General features: G+C 28.2%; 1 protein-coding gene across 2 annotated transcripts; it reads left to right on the top strand.

Annotated features, from left to right (window-relative positions):
• Positions 1 to 993: 993 nt before the first annotated feature.
• LOC114187354 (benzyl alcohol O-benzoyltransferase-like) lies at positions 994 to 15,463 on the top strand. 2 transcript variants are annotated; one of them, XM_028075590.1, is made up of 3 exons: positions 994 to 1,503; positions 1,591 to 2,208; positions 14,959 to 15,463. In XM_028075590.1, the coding sequence occupies exons 1-3, from the start codon at positions 1,039 to 1,041 to the stop codon at positions 15,223 to 15,225; spliced, it is 1,350 nt and encodes a 449-aa protein (XP_027931391.1). In that variant the 5' UTR covers positions 994 to 1,038; the 3' UTR covers positions 15,226 to 15,463. The 2 variants fall into 2 exon arrangements, with proteins under 2 accessions (XP_027931391.1, XP_027931392.1); XM_028075591.1 differs by lacking the exons at positions 994 to 1,503; positions 1,591 to 2,208 and adding an exon at positions 11,153 to 11,659 and having other exon boundaries at positions 14,338 to 15,463.
• Positions 15,464 to 19,155: the final 3,692 nt, after the last annotated feature.

Consider the following 19,155-nt stretch of genomic DNA (forward strand, 5'->3'; position numbering starts at 1 on the left):
GACAGGAAAGATCTTTAGTGTAACTTCCACGCCTCCACTTTGAAATATATTGTCTGGTTCTAATCGTCGAAATTAAAAATATGATTTTTAGTGTAATAAAAAAGTAATCTTACTTTTTTAATAGTTTTGAGTTTATGGTTGAGATAATTAAGTATGTGTATTTAAATTTTAACCATTTTCACTGTGCCTATCTTAAAAGATAAATAACATTAAAACGAAAAGAATATTATTATTATATAATTATATTAAAAGAAAAATATTATTATATTATATAATTATGTATACGTGATAACTATTAATTAGTAGGCGGGTTGAGTAGAGCGAATATGTACGTAAACTGATTAGAAATATATCCAGTTTTTTCGAATTGGATTTATTCATATTTTATGTTAAACTAATCTATTTCGATCCATTATTTACATTATTTACCTGGATAGATTGAGTTAGGTAAATTGAATTTATATTTGATTTATTTTACAAAAAAAAATGTAAATTTTAAATATTAATTTAATTAAAAATTAGATAATTTTTATAAAAGAATAATTAAAGATTTCTACTAACAAAACGAAGTCAAGTTATAATGTGTCTACTAATATAAGAAATGAAAAGAAGAGACGCAACATAAATTATTCATTACAAAAATATAAAAATGAGTTAATCACTCATGTGAGTAAACACATCCTCAATCCATATTAGATTTGATCCGATCATAAATTAAATTAAATTTATTATAGTTAGATTTGATTGAGTAATCAAATAACTCATCCAATAAACAAAGTTAATCATAAAAGATAAAAATATCCAACTAACCATTACCAAAATTAAAATAAAACTAATAAAATTAAATTCGTTTAACTTACTTGTATTCTTATTATACCACCATAAAAATACAATTAAATGTAATAGCATTTGTTGCTTCTAAATGTCCCCAACAATAATTGCTAGAGCCCTTTATAAGGACAAACTGTTCTTGCTCCAATCACTCACCTTCACCCAACAAACTCCATTTGCTTAGTTTCTCTTCTGTTCATAATTCTCATGGCCTCATCATTATTATTAACTTCTTCTTCTCCTTCTCTAAACTTTACGGTGCGAAGGTGCGAACCCCAGCTGGTCCCTCCAGCTATCCCCACTCCTCATGAAATTAAGCTACTTTCCGACATTGATGATCAAGAAGGCCTTCGTTTTCACGTTCCATTCATACAAATTTATCCAAAGCAAACATCAATGGCAGCAAAAGACCCAGTTCAAGTGATTCGACAAGCACTGTCACAAACACTTGTCTTCTATTACCCATTTGCGGGTAGGCTTAGGGAGGGTCCTCGCCGTAAATTGATGGTGGATTGCACCGGAGAAGGTGTCATGTTCATCGAGGCTGATGCTGACGTCACACTCGATCAGTTCGGTGATTCTCTCCACCCTCCATTCCCATGCTTCCATGAACTTCTATACCATGTTCCTGGTTCACAACAAATTACCGACACTCCCATTCTACTCGTACAGGTATTGGAATTTTGAACTGAGTTCTTCATAACTATTTATCTCTGTCTATAGTTTGTTGATGTTGGATTTGAACCGATGACATCACAGGTGACACGCCTTAGGTGCGGTGGTTTCATCTTGGCCTTCACCTTCAACCACACCATGTGCGATGGAGCTGGTCTTTCACAATTCATGAGCACATGGGCTGAAATGGCTCGTGGTGCAACCAAACTTTCCATTCCACCGGTTTGGCGTAGGGAGCTTCTAATGGCAAGAGACCCACCTCGCATCACATGCAACCATCGCGAATTCGAGCATGTCCCAGACACAGTCAAAGGAACCCTCGCATCAGACGAAGATGACATGGTTCTTCGATCGTTCTTCTTTGGACCTTCCCAAATAGCTGCTATTCGTGGCTTGATTCCCCCCAACATTCAGCACTGCACCACGTTTGATCTCATCACCGCATGCATCTGGCGTTGTCGTACAAAAGCATTGCAGATAGAGGCAGAAGAGGAAGTTCGCGTTATGGTGGTAGTGAATGCACGTGCAAAGTTCAATCCTCCTTTACCAGTTGGCTACTACGGCAATGCTATTGCATACCCTGCAGCAGTTAGCACTGCAGGGAAGCTTTGTGAGAATCCGTTTGGGTATGCAGTGAATTTGATAAATAAAGTGAAGGGTGAGGTGACAGAAGAGTACATGCATTCTGTGGCGGATCTCATGGTGAATAAGGGACGCTGCTTATTCACAACCTTGAGATCTTTCATTGTGTCCGATTTGAGACGTTTTAGTTTCAGAGAAATTGATTTTGGATGGGGTAAGGCAGTGTATGGTGGAGATGCGAAAGGGGGTGGAGCATTTCCTGCAATAATATATCTGATGTTGCATGAGAATGCAAATGGAGAAGAAGGTGCAGTGATACCAATTTGGTTGCCTGCCAAAGCCATGGAAAGGTTTGAACACGAATTATATGACATGCTTCCAAACTAAAACCAACCTGTTTTTACATGTTTATATGGTTTGTGTGTAATTAAGAGAAAAGTTTTTCCTATCTATTTATCAAGTTCCATACGTCTTAGTATGGTTGAAAGGCCGAAGAAAAATTGTACTTTGTTCTGGAAATACAATAAATTGAACTCGTGAAAAACTGAGTTTTCAATTGCTTTTATTTTAAGTTTCGGAGTATTAATTTTTAATATTTGCCAGGTAGCTTTCTCTGAAAAAGAATGTTAAAGTTATTAACTAGGTACCCGTTCCACAGAGGACAATGTATTAGGTTAATATTTATTTAAGTGCGTCGTAACGAATATTTAAATTCTAAAATAGTAACATGTTACAATCTTACATCTTATTTATAAGTTAGATTTTACAAATGATAAAGTCAGTAAGATTATTGTACAACATCTAAAATTATAAAATTGAATAAATTTACGTTTTTTAAAATATTTTATTACACCGTCTCTTCACCTCTCAATCTGTTTGAGTAAATTATTTCAGTTTAAATTAAATCTAAACCTAATTAAAAATTAATATAATTAAAAAAAATTCAATTTTTATTGTTACGTGTGTTCATCACATTTCATCGGTATGTGTTAGAGCTGTCAAAATGAATAATCCGGTCTGGTTTGACTCGATTCATCACAGGTTGATCACTTAGTGAGTCAATCCAACCCGACTTATTTATTAGCGAGCCAAAAAAATTTGAATCCGACCCGACCTACTACGGGTTGGTGGGTTAAACAGGTTGACTCACGGGCTCACTTAATTAGAAAATTACATTTTTTTTAATTTTTTTCGGTCAAAACTAAATTATAATTATAATTAAAATATAAATAAACTTCAATACAATCCAAATACAAACTAAAATAAAAAAATATCAAATTATTTATGTGTTGGCTAAAAAAATAACCTAACTTGATCCAAATGCAAAGCCCAACTTAACAAAAAACACTTGCATGGTCCTTTATTTGCGGGTTGGTGAGCCAACCTGGCTCACCACGGGTTCAACCCGGGTGTGCCGAGTTCTAAGTGAGCCGAGTCAAAAATTAACCCGTATTAATTTATAAAAAATTTTCAATTCAACCCGGCCCGAACCCATGGTGAGCCGAATTGACTCGCGAATTCCAACCCATTTTTACAACTCAGTAGGTGTGTTATCACTACATTTCAGCCATAAATATTAGATAAACAGGACATTTATTTAGTTTCTATAATTTTATTTCAATTCTGACAAGAAGAAACACAACTTTCAAGTTAGAACGCTTTTCACTACGGTTTTGAATATTTGAAGAAACATGCTACATTAATAAAGTTTTTTTAATAAAATTTGACAAACTATTATTTATTTTTATTAAAAAATAAAAAAAATAATCTACTTCAATTGTATTTATAGAAAGTTTGTCAATTTTATCAAAAACTAATTTTTCATATTTGAAACATTTACTTTCTCGGAATCGATTTACTATATTTGTCATTTATGAAGGGACATATTTATTTGACACGACTTTTGTAATATTGAAGAATAATGTGAAATGTGTAAAAGTATTTTTTTTTTATGAAGATGCATATTTAAATATGATAGCATACATAGTTTTTTTTTTTTTACCAAAAGGGTTCGGTTTACTTTTATAATTACACAATGTCATATTTTATAAATATTACGGGATTGTGAAATTGTGCAAAATGGAACAACTTTTAATGGGTGAAATCGTACAAGACAAAATAAAATTCCCAAACACAATTTCTGCTAAAACAACAAAAATAATACTCCTTACTGAAGTATTGCCACTTATGATAACTTCACGTAAAAAAAACAAAGTTGAATACAACCTCACCAATAATATAAACAAAAAAAAAAATTCCTCCCAATTGAAGTCGTGTCTTGTGACAACTTCATTAGAAAAATAAAAATTATTTTTTAACAAAGATTTGATATGATTTAAAAAATATATATATTTGGTGTGTTGAAAAATAAACTTTATCAAATTATTGTAGTTCTTAAAAAAATAATTTAAAGTTGTACTAATACATACAACTTCAAATAATACAAATTTGACTCTCACATCAGAACAAAAATAGTCTTGGATGAGACGACTTCACACTTTAAAAGTCGTTTTACGTTTTAGCTCGTATGACTTGACTTAATCCCGTAATATTTAAGAAATTTGCCCACATTATGTAATAACGAAAACAAATTGACCCCTTTTTAAAAAAAAAAAAATCCAGCACGCATATAAGTTTGCTTCTATAAAATTTAGGTGTAGCTTCAAACATGCACCTCAAAATGAAAAAAACATAATGTGTTTTTCTAAGTTTTTGTATTGATTTCTAATTCTACTATTTAATTAAAAATTATTAAATCTTTAACTTAAAATATTAAACTCTTTTCTTTCCAAAGTTTCAGTAGTAAGTAAATTTTCAATTTCAATTAAACTATAAAAAAACATTTTAATTTTTCTCACAATTATGGTTATGAAATTGAATGGTTTACGAGATCGTAATTTGTAGATTCTAACATGAATAATAAATGTTTGTAGTTAAAAATACGTTTTTTTTGTATTTCAGAGTTTTTTTAGTCAAATTTGTAAAAATAGATACGTTATATATTTTTTTTACAAAATAATATCAAGTCATCGAGATATAAAATAATATTATAATGAAGTCATCATGTCTCCTGCCATTTTTTTTAATTTTAAAAAAATAAAATTGACATGATAGAAAATATAAAAATAAAGTCATCATGAATAAGGACTTCACGGTTATAACTCATTCCTCATCTCTCAGTACTCTGTGGTTGCTTTTATTATTGTATTAATTAATTAATCAATTAATTGATTAAATTTTATTATTAGTATATTAGCATATTTCTTCCCTTTTCATCATCCTTAAGCATCCAAGTACTTCTACCGACATAAGGAAAACATTATTTTATACCTTCTGGTTCTGAATGCTGCCATTTTGTTTTATTTTTAAACACTTTATAATCTGCAGATGAAGTTGGAATTTTCTCTGAATGTTCTGAAGTCTTTATCAGGCAGATTTTAATTTTGAAAAAAAAGAAAATTAGTAAAATACAGGACGACTTTACTTATTTTATAAAAAAAAAGAAATCAACAAATTTATTTTTATAAATTTAACTACAAAAATTTTGAAATATAAAAAAGCCTACAAATACCTTAATTAGTTGAGTTTTGTTTTGATTGAAACTCATTCACCCGAGAGATGAAGGGGTGAAATAGAAGAGAAAACAATCATAATTTTTTATTTGGATTTGTTGTTTTATTTAAACCTTATTTATTAAAAAAGTAAATAGGTTTTGCAGCTCGAAAAAAAAATTATTGAATTAACTGAGCGATGTTCTCGGTTGACAACACAAAACGAGGTCATTTTTTTTCTATTGCATTAACTCTTAATTAGATTCAATTTTATTTGAATTGTTTGAATTGAATCCATTCACATAAGACGATGAAGAAGTGGTGGTGTAGAGTAAAATTTAGAAAAAGATGATCCACATAATTTAATGATTCTATTTGGCGATCGATCTTAGCAATTTTGATGTCATAATCATGTGTGAGATTTGAATAAGAAACAATGTGTAAAATCATAAGATTTCACGACTGAAATCTTAACTTTAAGTATAATGTTTTTCTCCAAATAAATATCTTAATAATGTTATTTCTCGGGAATTTAGTAAGTCAAATCAATTGGATGTGAATTTTTTGTAAATAAGACTAAGAAACAATTGTTTTCGATCGAAATTAAATTGTTTTAATTTAAAATTCTCCAATTAATATAAAATTAATGTGTAAATATATTAGACTAATTTCACAAAGATGTTTAATTTACTAAATTTTCTTTTACGTGAATATCAGTTAGAAATTCATTAATTTCTTTTTCATAATTGTAAATTTTGTGTTTTTAGATGGAAATGGAATTGTGTGAATGGTAATTAAAGATAAAAATGAAGAAAATGAGAATAGATTAAAGTAAAACTGTTTAAGAAACTGAAAATATAAAGTACATGTAAATACATAAAAATAAATTACAAACATAAACTAGTAAAAAAAAATCTACAAAAATGGTACTCAAAATGTAACAAGCATGACATACAGTCATTCTAACACACAACATTCATCAAACTTCACAAATAAGACATATCAGAGTTGTTCATAATATTGACATGTCCGACCATTTTTATTGTTCTTAATTTACATATTGCATGTTGCATTATTTTGAAAAAAAAATGTTATTTAACGACTATTTTTGACAACTTGTAACTTGTATAATGATACAATAATTTTAATAAAAATTAACTTTTATATTTTTAAAAGAAAAAATAAATAATAGTAAGAGGTAGTTAAAATGATAATAAAAAAATAATATCAAACAATAATAAAAGAAGAGTAATGTCAAAATATCATAATATTTATTCTTAATTTACATGCTCGACAACTGTATTTTTTCTCAATTGGCATGCAGATATATGATGCATTGCAGTCATAATAATAAACTTTTTTGAAGAATGCATAACTAGTACTGTTCAACTATGACAACACAATTTGGTCAATCAACGTTATTGTTATGCATGGTAAATCTCGTAACAATTGATGCATTCTTTTTTATGGTAAATGTTATTACAATTTACATAATTTAATTTGTTAGTTAATTTTGGTTCGTTCTTATGAAAGGACATAAATATAAGAACACAAATAAATTCTTCATTATTAATGGTATTACTACATTTCAACAGTTAATTTAGTTAACTTAATATAAATTTAATTTCTTAAAATTAAACTGTTTTATAATTCAGTCTAATTATTATTATAAATAATTTAGTACATTTTAATTTAATATCATATAATTAACTATAATTTATACAGTTTAGTAAATTATGTCTAATTTACTTGTTTCTTCCGATCTTAAAGTAATACAAAATCATGAGGAAGATTACTCTAAATATATTTATTTCAAAATGTTTAGATATCTTACAAATGCACAATGGGAGGCCTAAATAAAATAATTTCCAATATTGTTGACATAGTGATTGATAAGGTTTTTCTTTTTCATCAACTAAAGTTGATAGGAAATAATATTGATATACCATATCACTCACCTATAGGTAGCGATATCAATGTTACACACAAGATTAATTTTAAGTTGAATTGACTTGATACATTTGAACATATTGCTTTGGAATATTTGATAATTTTAAATTTTGTTATTCTATTTAATTATTTTATTTTCAACTTTAAGTATTTATTAAAAATATTTCTATGAATTTTTATTTCAATTTCCTTCCAACTTACCATGAATAATATTTAATTTATGTAAAAAAAAAAATTGAATACCATAACTACTAATATTATTCAAAGTCTTATGCGTGTATATATATATACACACATAATGAAAGGAAATACGACGGATGAATTCAGTCAATTTATGTATTTTTCTTAAAATGTATTTTTATCACAATTTTAAATTCACACATACATTTTTACATTTTAAAATAAGTATAATCAAATAATATCATCTTTCTATAATATTTGAAACTTTTATCATGCTATACAATTAACTTATTTAAATATCAGTTAATATTTACTGTATCGTGTAAGATCTCATAATGAGACTTTAGTTTGAATTAAAAGTAACACTCGAAAAATAGACTTTTTTTCCGGTGTAATTTATTTATGCAAATACTAAAGTGGTGCAATTTTTATTTTTAAATTTCAGCGAAGGTAAGTCGTGCCAATATGTAACGGTTTCACAATAAAAAAATCATGCTAAAATCAGACGATTTTAATTAAAATAAGTTGAAGTCGTGTCAACATAGAGAGACTTCTATGTTGTTGAGAAGTTGTATCATATCAAGACGACTTTAGTTAACATTCTAAGCAAAGTCGTGCCAATATGGGAAGACTTCAGTATTAAATTGTTATGAATAAGTCGTTCTATATTGGAGAGACTTCAGTATTATATTGATAATGAAGAAGTCGTACCATATTGGGACGACTTTAGTTTGGCTGAATAAAAATTAAATATTTTTTAGTCATATTAATTAGTTAAATAATAATGCATATAAGTAATTAAAAATTTCATGATGATTTTCGTTTCTTATAATAGGGCGAGAAAGTTATCTATGAGAGTCTGTGCCACAAGGAGGTCTTCTTCGCTGTCGTCTAGGTCTTATTTGAGGGCTCTAAACTAGATCGTCATCATCATTATCTTCATGTTGTTGTCTTTGGTTTATATATTCCACCATTTGTGGCGGCATTGTAGGCCGATAATATTGTTGAAAGGATATGGGATATGCGAATGAAGGTGTTGACGAAGAAGTTGCAAAGACATTTTGTGTAGGACCAGAAAAAAGTATCTAATTATTGAGGAAACATGTTGTATGTGTGTGGAATTTGCTCGAATGGAGTATGTGAAGACCCTCACATGCGACACAACAAACCAGGAAGATGAACTACAACTTGTATCCACAACCAAATAATTTTTTCTCTTTTTTAACTTTTTTATTTCTTTATTCACTTTTATTTTACGTACGCACTGCATTTGTTAATATTAACAATGAAGTTGTACCATTATAGTAAGACTTTCTTTATAGCCCAATACACTAAGTCGTGCCATTATGGCAAGACTTTCCTAATAGCTCAATATTGAAGTCGTGTCCTCATGACAAGACTTTCCTTATTATGAAATCGTCCCATTATGACAAGATTTTGATTCGATGATAATTAATTTAAGTGAAATCGTCTCTGTTTGCGACGACTTCATCAAACATATTGAAGTCTCCACGGTTTGGTACGACTTCAATATAACTTAATTAAAATTGTCTCACTTTAGCATGACTTCTTTAAGACAAAGTTGTGCCATTTTCACACAACTTACTTATGAGAATTTAAAAAAAAAAAAATGCACCATTTGGGGACATAACGGTTAAAATTGAACCATTTGGGGAAAAAAAACCCGAAAAATATCTAAAACTAAAATGATGCAAAATTTGTGCATATTATGCAACATCATCCTTTCATGGCAATTAATGTTGGCAGACAGGAATCCAACTTCCACCGCATCCACTTTTAATGTTATTGAATTGTCTGGTCCTGTCTTCGAAAAATAAAATATGATTTTTAGGATGATAAAAAAATAATTTTACTACAAAACTTTAATTTTAATAATTGGATTAAATATATTTTTAGTTTCTGAATTTTGAAATTAGTCTATTTTGAAACTTTGAATCAATTTAGTTATTAATTTCTCAAAATATGTGAATTTAATCATTTTAATCAAATTTGATTAGGTTTATTTGATACTTCGTACACATTTCAGAATTGTATTTAAGTTGTTCATATTGTTTAACACATTTTTGCTTTAATGTTAAATCAAATACTATTATGAAACGCACTTGAAATATCAAATAAAATTAAAAAAATTTGATTAAATTAGTCTAAAATTTTGAAATAGACTAATTCCAAAATTCATTGAAAGTTAAAAAATAGAAACATATTTAACTCTTAATAATTTTGTGTTAATAATTGAGAAAAGTAAGTATTATTACGTATCTTTATTAAAAGATAAACAACATTATTATATAATTAATTATCCACTAACATACAGAAAATACCTTGTTAATAATCCATTTTAAAAATTAAAAGTTTTTACTTACTACAGTGAGAAAGATTAATTTAAAAACTGACTCCTTTGGTAGAGACAACTTTATGAGTTAATGTTTAGTAATTAATTTTATCTATTAGTTAAAATTTTAGTAATTAAATTTTAGAAATCAATTTAAAGACCAATAATAATTTTTTATTTATAATAGTGATTATTTTAATAATTAATAATTTTTTATTTTTGTAAATTAATATCTAAATTGATTATTATAATGATAAACAACTTTTGTCCACTAAAATTGATTGTTAATAAGATAATTTATTGTAGTATAATATGTAAATGTGATAACTTTTAATATATTTGAAGTTAGAGTTAGATATATAATATTTAAACAAATTCATTTGAAAAATATTGAGTTGAGTTGTATTGAATTATGCATATTTTATGTTAAATTCAATCAACTCTCAATTCATTACTGACTTGGTTATATATAGTTAGAAAAATTGAATTTACATTTAAAAAAAATTATGAAAAATGTAACTTTTAAGTATTTATTTAATTAAATAACATAATTTTGATAAAAAATTAATTAAAGACTTCAACTGATAAACAAGTTATATAAATGTGTCTAAACTATCTAAGAAATGAAAAGAAAACACAACTTAATTTATTTATTAAAAAATATAAAAATGAGTTAACCATTAATATATAAACTCATCATTCAATCTATATTAAATTTGATCTCATCATAAATTACATTCAACTCATTATAATTAGATTTGATGAGTAATCAAATAACTCATCCAATGAACAAACCTAATTTCTAAAAGATAAAAATATTCAACTTTCTTGACCATTATCAAAATTAAAATAAAACTAATAAAATTAAATTCTTTTAACTTCCTTTTATTCTTATTGTACACCCATAAGGAATATATCAATTAAATGTAATAACAACCAACCACTGCTTCTAAATCTCCCCAATAATAATTGCTAGAGGTCCTTTATAGAGACAAACTGTGTTTGCTCCAGCCACTCACGCTCACTCAACCAAAATCCATTATTTGTTTAATTTTTCTTCTGTCCTCTCATAATTCTCATGGCCTCATCATTTTCTTCTTCTTCATCTTCTCTAAAGTTTACGGTGCGAAGGTGCGAACCACAGCTGGTGCGTCCTGCTATTCCCACTCCTCACGAAGTTAAGTTACTTTCCGACATTGATGATCAAGAAGGTTTGCGTTTCCACCTTCCAATGATACAAATTTATCGAAAGCAAACATCAATGGCAAAGAAAGACCCAGTTCGAGTGATTCGACAAGCGCTGTCACAAACACTTGTCTTCTATTACCCGTTTGCGGGTAGGCTTAGGGAGGGACCTCGCCGCAAATTGATGGTGGATTGCACCGGAGAAGGTGCCATGTTCATTGAGGCTGACGCTGACGTCACGCTTGACCAGTTCGGAGATTCTCTCCTCCCTCCATTCCCATGCTTCCATCAACTGCTATACCATGTTCCTGGTTCACAACAAATTACCGATACTCCCCTTCTACTTGTACAGGTTAAATACACTTTATTCACATAATTAACTTATAATTAACTTATGGTGTGTTTGGACGAAATAATTTAAGAGAATAATTCATTTATCGACAGAATGTGATTTTTTTTAAATGTTATGTTTGGACGAGAAAAATAAATAAAAAATTGAAATTAAAGTATTTTAGGAAAGTATTTAAAAATATCTAAAATAGTAAAATTTGAAATTTTCTAAAAAAAGAAAAGAAATTGAAATTTTTTAAGTTATGAAATTGTTCATTGGTTAGGACAAAAAAAGTCTATAAGTCCAAAGAGTCAAGTCGGGTCGGACAGAAGGTCGAGACAAGTCGGTTCAGACCGAAGGTCAAGCTATAGGTTAGTTATGTTAAGAATCCAAGTGTGAGTCTAAGTCTCATATTGGATAAAAATGAGAAAGTAAAACACTATATAAGGATAAAAACTCATAATTTATGGGTTGAGAGTGATGTCAATGCCTTATGTGGCTGGACTAATGCGGTATAGTCCTTGTATCGAAAGTCTTACTGGCAAAGATTTCAGGTAAGCATATCCTATTAAGAACCAAAGGTGAAGATGGATCGAGCTAAGCCAAAGGTCAAACTGGACCAGATCGGACGCCAAGGTAAGTTAAGGTAGAATCAAAGGTAGAGTTGAGTTCTCCATAAAATAGAAATTAAATTGTTTTATCCAAACAAAAAAATTGAAATTTAAGATATTTCAATTACTTTTTTTAGACTAATTATTTAATAAGAAATAAAGAGAATTGAATTAGAAATAATTTAATTATTAGATATTTCAATTTATTAGAATGGTTAAAATCTCTAGTCCAAACGTAAAATTAAATATTAAAATTTTTAGGTTGAGGCTTTTTTTTTAACTTAAAATATTATATTTTTTTATAAGCCACATCAAGTATATATATTTGTAATAGATATTAAATAAATATTTTTATAATGGATGTCTACTAATGAAAAATAAATTCTTAATAATATCTATATGTGGTGAGCGTCGGTGTTTTAGTCATTTGCTTATTGATAAAGTTGTTCCGGTATTAAACTAAAACACAATATGTTTATAATGTCACCTGACCCATAAAAATTAGACGTGAAAAATATGTGGTAGTATTTTTTAATTAAATTGTTAAAATCTATGTCTGACCTTGTCTAACCCATATATACAAGTCAGATGTAAAAAAAAAAATGTCTTACCTATAAGCGTTAGAAGTAAATTTGTTTAGAAGAAACCTTAGTGCTCCTTTCTTCTTTACTGTGCAAACAAAACTCTCGACGCAGACTTTGGTGCCTAAAAGTTGCGTTTTCTACCATTGTTGTTTGCGGTTCACTAGAAATTTTTTTGCCTCCAAATATTTTCGGCATTGAAATTAATTTTTCTCATCTTTTCTCTTTAGTAATTAGCCTTTGCGTGATTCTTTTTACTTAACTCATATGATCAAAGGTAGAAAATTATTTTTTACTCAATTTTTTTTGTGATAACTTTTACCGGATTGTATTCAAATGCAGTGTTTATATATGACATATTAGTCATGTAAATTTAGAATTGTCAATATTTAATTGTTAAAAATTTTAAATAGTTATAATTTTTATTACGAATCTCAAATAAAGATACTCCAGACATGCAAGTTGTTGGGAGTGAGGTTTGAAATTTAAAAAATTTCATCATTTACTATATGTTTTTTTTTTCTTAGTATTTTTAACTTATTTTTATATGCTTTACATATTTATTTAAGATACTCATACTACTTAAAGATTCTGAAAAAAAAAATTAGTGGTTTTTTTATAGATATATAGATTTTTCATGCTTTCATAGAATTTGACTTAAAATAAATAAAAAGAACATATAAAAAATTTATGTCTATTCTCTAGATGTAAATTTACGTCTTTCACAGTTGTGTTTGACCTATGTTGCACATAAAAAACCAAAAATATCATACGTGAAAAGTCTTTTATGTGTTAGTGTTAGGTGCTAATTATTCTTGTGTATTTTTTTATAAAACAAATCAAGTAATAAAAATAAAATTATTAATGAGAAAGATATTAATTATTTAATCAGGATTTAAAATTTGATTTTATATATTTATATTTGTAAGAATTAATTAACTTTCTTAATAAATTTGGAAAATTTTAAGAGTTTCTATTAAATTTATATTATTTCATGAGGACTTCACTTTATGGCTGATGACAACTTTACTTTGTTAAAAAAAAAAAAAAACCATTTTGTATCATAATTAGATCACCTATAAAGATATTCTGATTTTTTTTACGACTTCATCCTATTTTATAAGAAAAAAAATTAAGTCATATTTAAGATTTCCACCTCAAACTAACCGAGATAAAAAAAGCCGAAATGAATGAAAGTTCCGATTTGACTAAATTGATTCTTTCCGTTAAAGATATATGTCTTTCTTTCAATAACTAGTCTTTTTCTAGCATTTAATGTGAATCTGCTACGATTCTTTCTGATTTTAAACTAGTTTCTAATCGATTTTACTCTAATTTTCCGCTTATCTAATCCATTTTTTTTATTGATTTTATGATTAATATGAACCGAATATTGAAAACACGCTTTCACTTGATGAATTGAATTAACGGGTTTTTGAAGTGAGTTACTCATAATTATTTTCCTGTTTATGTTGTTGATGTCGGAAATGAACTGATATCATCACAGGTGACACGTCTTAGCTGCGGCGGTTTCATCTTGGCCTTCTCCTTCAACCACACCATGTGTGACGGAGATGGTCTTTCACAATTCATGAACACCTGGGCTGAAATGGCTCGTGGAGCAACCAAACCTTCCATTGCACCAGTGTGGCGTAGGGAGCTTCTAATGACAAGAGACCCACCTCGCATCACATGCAACCACCGTGAATACATGCAGATCCCTCACAATATGACACCGACCACCTTCATTCCATACGAGAACCACATGGTTCTTCGATCGTTCTTCTTCGGACCTTCCCGAGTAGCCGCTATTCGTGGCTTGGTTCCACCTCACCTTCAGCACTGTTCCACGTTTGATCTCATCACAGCATGCTTCTGGCGCTGTCGTACAAAAGCGTTGCAGATAGAGGCAGAAGAGGAGGTTCGCATGATGGTGATAGTGAACGCACGTGCAAAGTTCAATCCTCCTTTACCCGTTGGTTACTACGGCAATGCTTTTGCGTACCCTGCAGCAGTTACCACCGCAGGGAAGCTTCGTGAGAATCCGTTTGGGTATGCAGTGAATTTGATAAATAAAGTGAAGGGTGAGGTGACAGAAGAGTACATGCATTCTGTGGCGGATCTCATGGTGAATAAGGGGCAATACATACCTGTAACTGAAAGGTCTTTCATGGTGTCAGATTTGAGATATTTTGGATCGAGAGAAACTGATTTTGGTTGGGGTGATGCTGCGTATGGTGGAGTAGCCAAAGGAGGACTTGGGCCATTTCCTGCAGTAACATTTGTGGTTCCTTTTAAGAATGCAAAAGGTGAAGAAGGTGTAGTATTACCCATTTGGTTGCCCCCGGAAGCTATGAACAGGTTTACCAAAGAGTTGGGTACGTGCGTGCTTTGATTTCTTTCGTATCAGAAACAATTTGTATTATGAAAAGAATGATAAACTTAAAACAGTGTGTGAGTTTTCCTTTTATTAGTCGACATGTTAATATCAATTACGAAGTAACCGTGGCGAAGAACTTCCACCAAAGTTCACGTCCTTTATAGTTGTCCATGTTTTGCATTATGTTACTGCTATTTGTGTCATATATTTGTTAAGCATCCTTGAGATATGAGATATGATGCAGAGTTGCCTACATTTGTCTGTCTTTATTTTGCAGCTGCAATGTAAAGTATAAAGGGATGATATATTAAGAAGCAAAATAATATGTTTACACTTCATAACAATGTTTTAAAGGTTAATGTGTTAATCAAAGGAAAACATACTTTTATAATTTAAAAAAAAAAAAAACAGGGTTAAATAGTCAATGTCAACCAACCAGTGTCAACACTCAATCTTCACAGGACAAATAAATTTGTTCTTAATATATATATATATATATATATATATATATATATATATATATATATATATATATATATATATATTAAATTAATGATAGAAAAAAAAGGAGAATAAAGAAAAAAAAAACGTGTAATAATCTTTCTCTAGATTTTTAAACTTTTATTTTTCACAACCTTTTTTATGAGCACATGGCCCAAAACTTTTATAGATATCTTTACCTCACTATTTGTTATTTATACTCCTCACATTATCACATGTTAAAAAACTATATTTTAAAATCTATATTATCAAGGAAAGGGTATAGTTTTAATTATTAGAAACAATATTATTTCGTAATAATTAGAATAAATATCTTGATTTTATATTTATATGATGTGTTTCATTGAGATTTTTTCAATTAGAGAAGATATTATTAGATATTATTCTAATAATTAGAGACAATATTTATGATAATAATTATAATCATGTATTATTTTATTGATTCCTATAATATGCTTCATCAAGACCAATTTCTTATTTATATATTTCATTCTAATTAAAGATTAGGGTTTTCATGTTTTCAGTAGTATCTCAAGGTGTTGATATAAACAAAAAATCTCTCTAATGCAAAACAGTGAACAAAATTCGACATTTCTCTTCTTATTACCAGAGCACACACGCAAAGGAAATCATTCACTATCCTTTCGGTCGGATTTGCTATGCTCGTGGCCTTGAAAGGTAAGTTCTTTTTTGCTCCTAATGTTATTGGTGAGCATAATAAGATTAATGGATTGGGAATCCTAATTTCATGTTACTCTGTTACATTATCAAGTGTATGACTTATTGACTCAATATATTGTTGAACGCGTTTGGGGTCTGGGGTCTGATGTTATGTATAGGGATGCCAACGGGCGGGTAGGGTATGGGTAGTAGCTCCCTTTTACCTTATTCACTGGATTGGTCTTTGTTATGTAAGTACCTGCATATTTTTGTAATATTCACGGGTACCCGCAGATATTTACAAAAAGAAAATTTTAATATTTAACAACAAATTTTAACTATAAATTGAAATAAAAAATACAATACATAACATTTATAAATTTCAAAACAAAGTGCATATAATTCATTTAAATATTGTTGAATGATAGTTTACAAATAAATAGAGATTTTTTAAAATCAATTTATAAAAAATAACTAATTCAAAATCAATGTGTTAATATTTTAATGATTTTTTTTAATTTAAATTAGAGTGTAGCAGGTACGGGTATCCACGGGTATGATATTATGATACTCGTACTCGTTATCCGTGGGTATCTTCATTTTCAACATCCATTTCCTATCTGTTGCAGTTTTATATGTAAAAACTCGTGGATACGGATTTTTTTTTGACATTTCTAGTTATGTAATTATGGGCCTAAATTCATGATGGATGTGTCGTTTGACAACATTATAAACTCCTTCTCAAGATTTTAATTCTCCACTTCTAAAATAAATGAAAATAAAAATTATAAATTATACTTCTTTTTTTATATAATTTTGGACATCATGTCAAGTCTTGGATTCGCTTGATAAATTAGTTTTATATGATGTTGAATCTCAGATTCTCTTGATTATAAAAAAAATATAAAAATCTAAAACTAAAAAAATCAACCAATAAATTTTTTTTATAAAGAACTACGTGATCCCTGATTTTTTATATGAAAATATGTAGGAGCGAGTACAATCTTTGTGGGCCAAAAAAATAAAAAATAATTTTGTTTTTTTATCTTTATTATTTTGTATATGTATTTGTTTTGTTTGATTTTTGGGAACAACAAATTTTAAAAAATTTATTTTTATCTTACATACTTAATTACAAGGAATCGTCTTAGGACGACTGTTATGGAGTGTTAATACCAAATGTGTAACTGACTCTCGAATCCAATTTTGATTTCAAAGACTATTATTTCTTTTTTAAGATTTTTTTTAGTTTTTCATTATAAATTATGGTGACAACTCCGTTGATTTTTTTTTTTTAAATTAGATTTCTGACAACCAGTTATATAAATTTTGTTGTGATGTGAATAAATTGATGATGATCAATCTTACACATTGTTATAACTTTTCTAATAATAGATATGTTCTTTCTCTTTCTATGTTTTTCTTCTGTAATTTTTTTAATGTAATTTTCGATTTTTTTATAAAAATAATCAATATTAATTATATAATGAGTTCATAATTATTGATTTAATTATTTATTAATTATGACTAATTAAATTAAAGTAATACTGTGAAAATATCATTTTTCCAATATATAGAACAAAAGTTAAAGTATTATGACCGATAATACGTTGTTGTAACGTTCTAAATCAAGTCTATATTTAGGAGTTTTGTGAGGAAAAAAATTATTTTGACAACTTTTAATTTGCATACTGCTTAAGAACTAATAATAATATAATAATAAAAATATTTAAGTTAATTTTTAAATGTTATATTATTATATACTATTATAATACAATTATCAAGCTAGAAATACAGTAAATTATCAAAAATATTATTATATACTATGAGGTGTGGCTATTATGTTTCGATGGATGAAAACAATTGTGCAAAGTAGTTATAAAGTGATTTGGTTGAGATAATATGTTAACTTTTATATATACTAAATTTAACTTTATTATATACACTAATATTAACTTTAACTAATTTTTTTCAAAATCTCAATAACACAAGTCCAATAAATTAAAAAGCATTAGCTTATGTTTAACGAGTGTGGACAAAAGTATTTTTTGGTGCCAAATGTTAAAGTTAATACATGAATTTGTAGTTCAACTTTTCTATTGTTTTCTATAATTTTTACAAGTTAAGATGAATTTATTGAAAATTATAAACAATTCTTTTGTAATTGAGATAAAGAACTTGATTAGCGTTCATATTAGATCCAAATTAGCTTCAAATTGTTAATTATATAAGACCTTTAATGTGTTAAAACCCATATAAAAATCATTTCTAAAGTTTTATACTTTTTCTTTTCTTTCTTTTCTCTCTCTTTTTCTCTTCTCTTTTTCTTTTAGCTGATCAATATATATATATATATATATATATATATATATATATATATATATATATATTCTTTGCCACGTTTCTGTCTTTTTTCTGTCATGTTTTATGTTCTTCAACAATGGAGGATCAATTCATATGATGAAGATCGATTTAAGATTATAAGATTTTTGGTTTGTTTTATTCTTGAGTTTGTGATTGATATGTTTACATTTTTGTTCCTACTTATGTTCTTCTTGCTTTTGCAATTTAATGTTCTTACTCTTCAAAATTCTTGTTCTGTAATTTTCTTGCACGTTTTAATTCTCTAAAATTTCATTTTCCAATAATTTTAATTTATACTAGTTCTTATATACAATGTGGTCCAATTTGCAACATTCCAGTCCTAGTCTCATAATAGCTAAATCCCGACAACTCACATACCTTTAGTACCTCTCATGCCTCCCCTAATAGCTGTATCACAAT

Source organism: Vigna unguiculata, chromosome 6 (assembly GCF_004118075.2).
Source record: "Vigna unguiculata cultivar IT97K-499-35 chromosome 6, ASM411807v1, whole genome shotgun sequence".
NCBI lineage: Eukaryota > Viridiplantae > Streptophyta > Magnoliopsida > Fabales > Fabaceae > Vigna > Vigna unguiculata.

Excerpts from the sequence above, each read along its gene's own strand:
- LOC114187354 (XM_028075590.1), top strand. The coding sequence starts at position 1,039 with ATGGCCTCATCATTATTATTAACTTCTTCTTCTCCTTCTCTAAACTTT. Across the intron at positions 1,504-1,590 it reads CTCCCATTCTACTCGTACAG|GTGACACGCCTTAGGTGCGG; the intron begins GTATTGGAATTT and ends ATGACATCACAG. Across the intron at positions 2,209-14,958 it reads ATTCTGTGGCGGATCTCATG|GTGAATAAGGGGCAATACAT; the intron begins GTGAATAAGGGA and ends GCGGATCTCATG.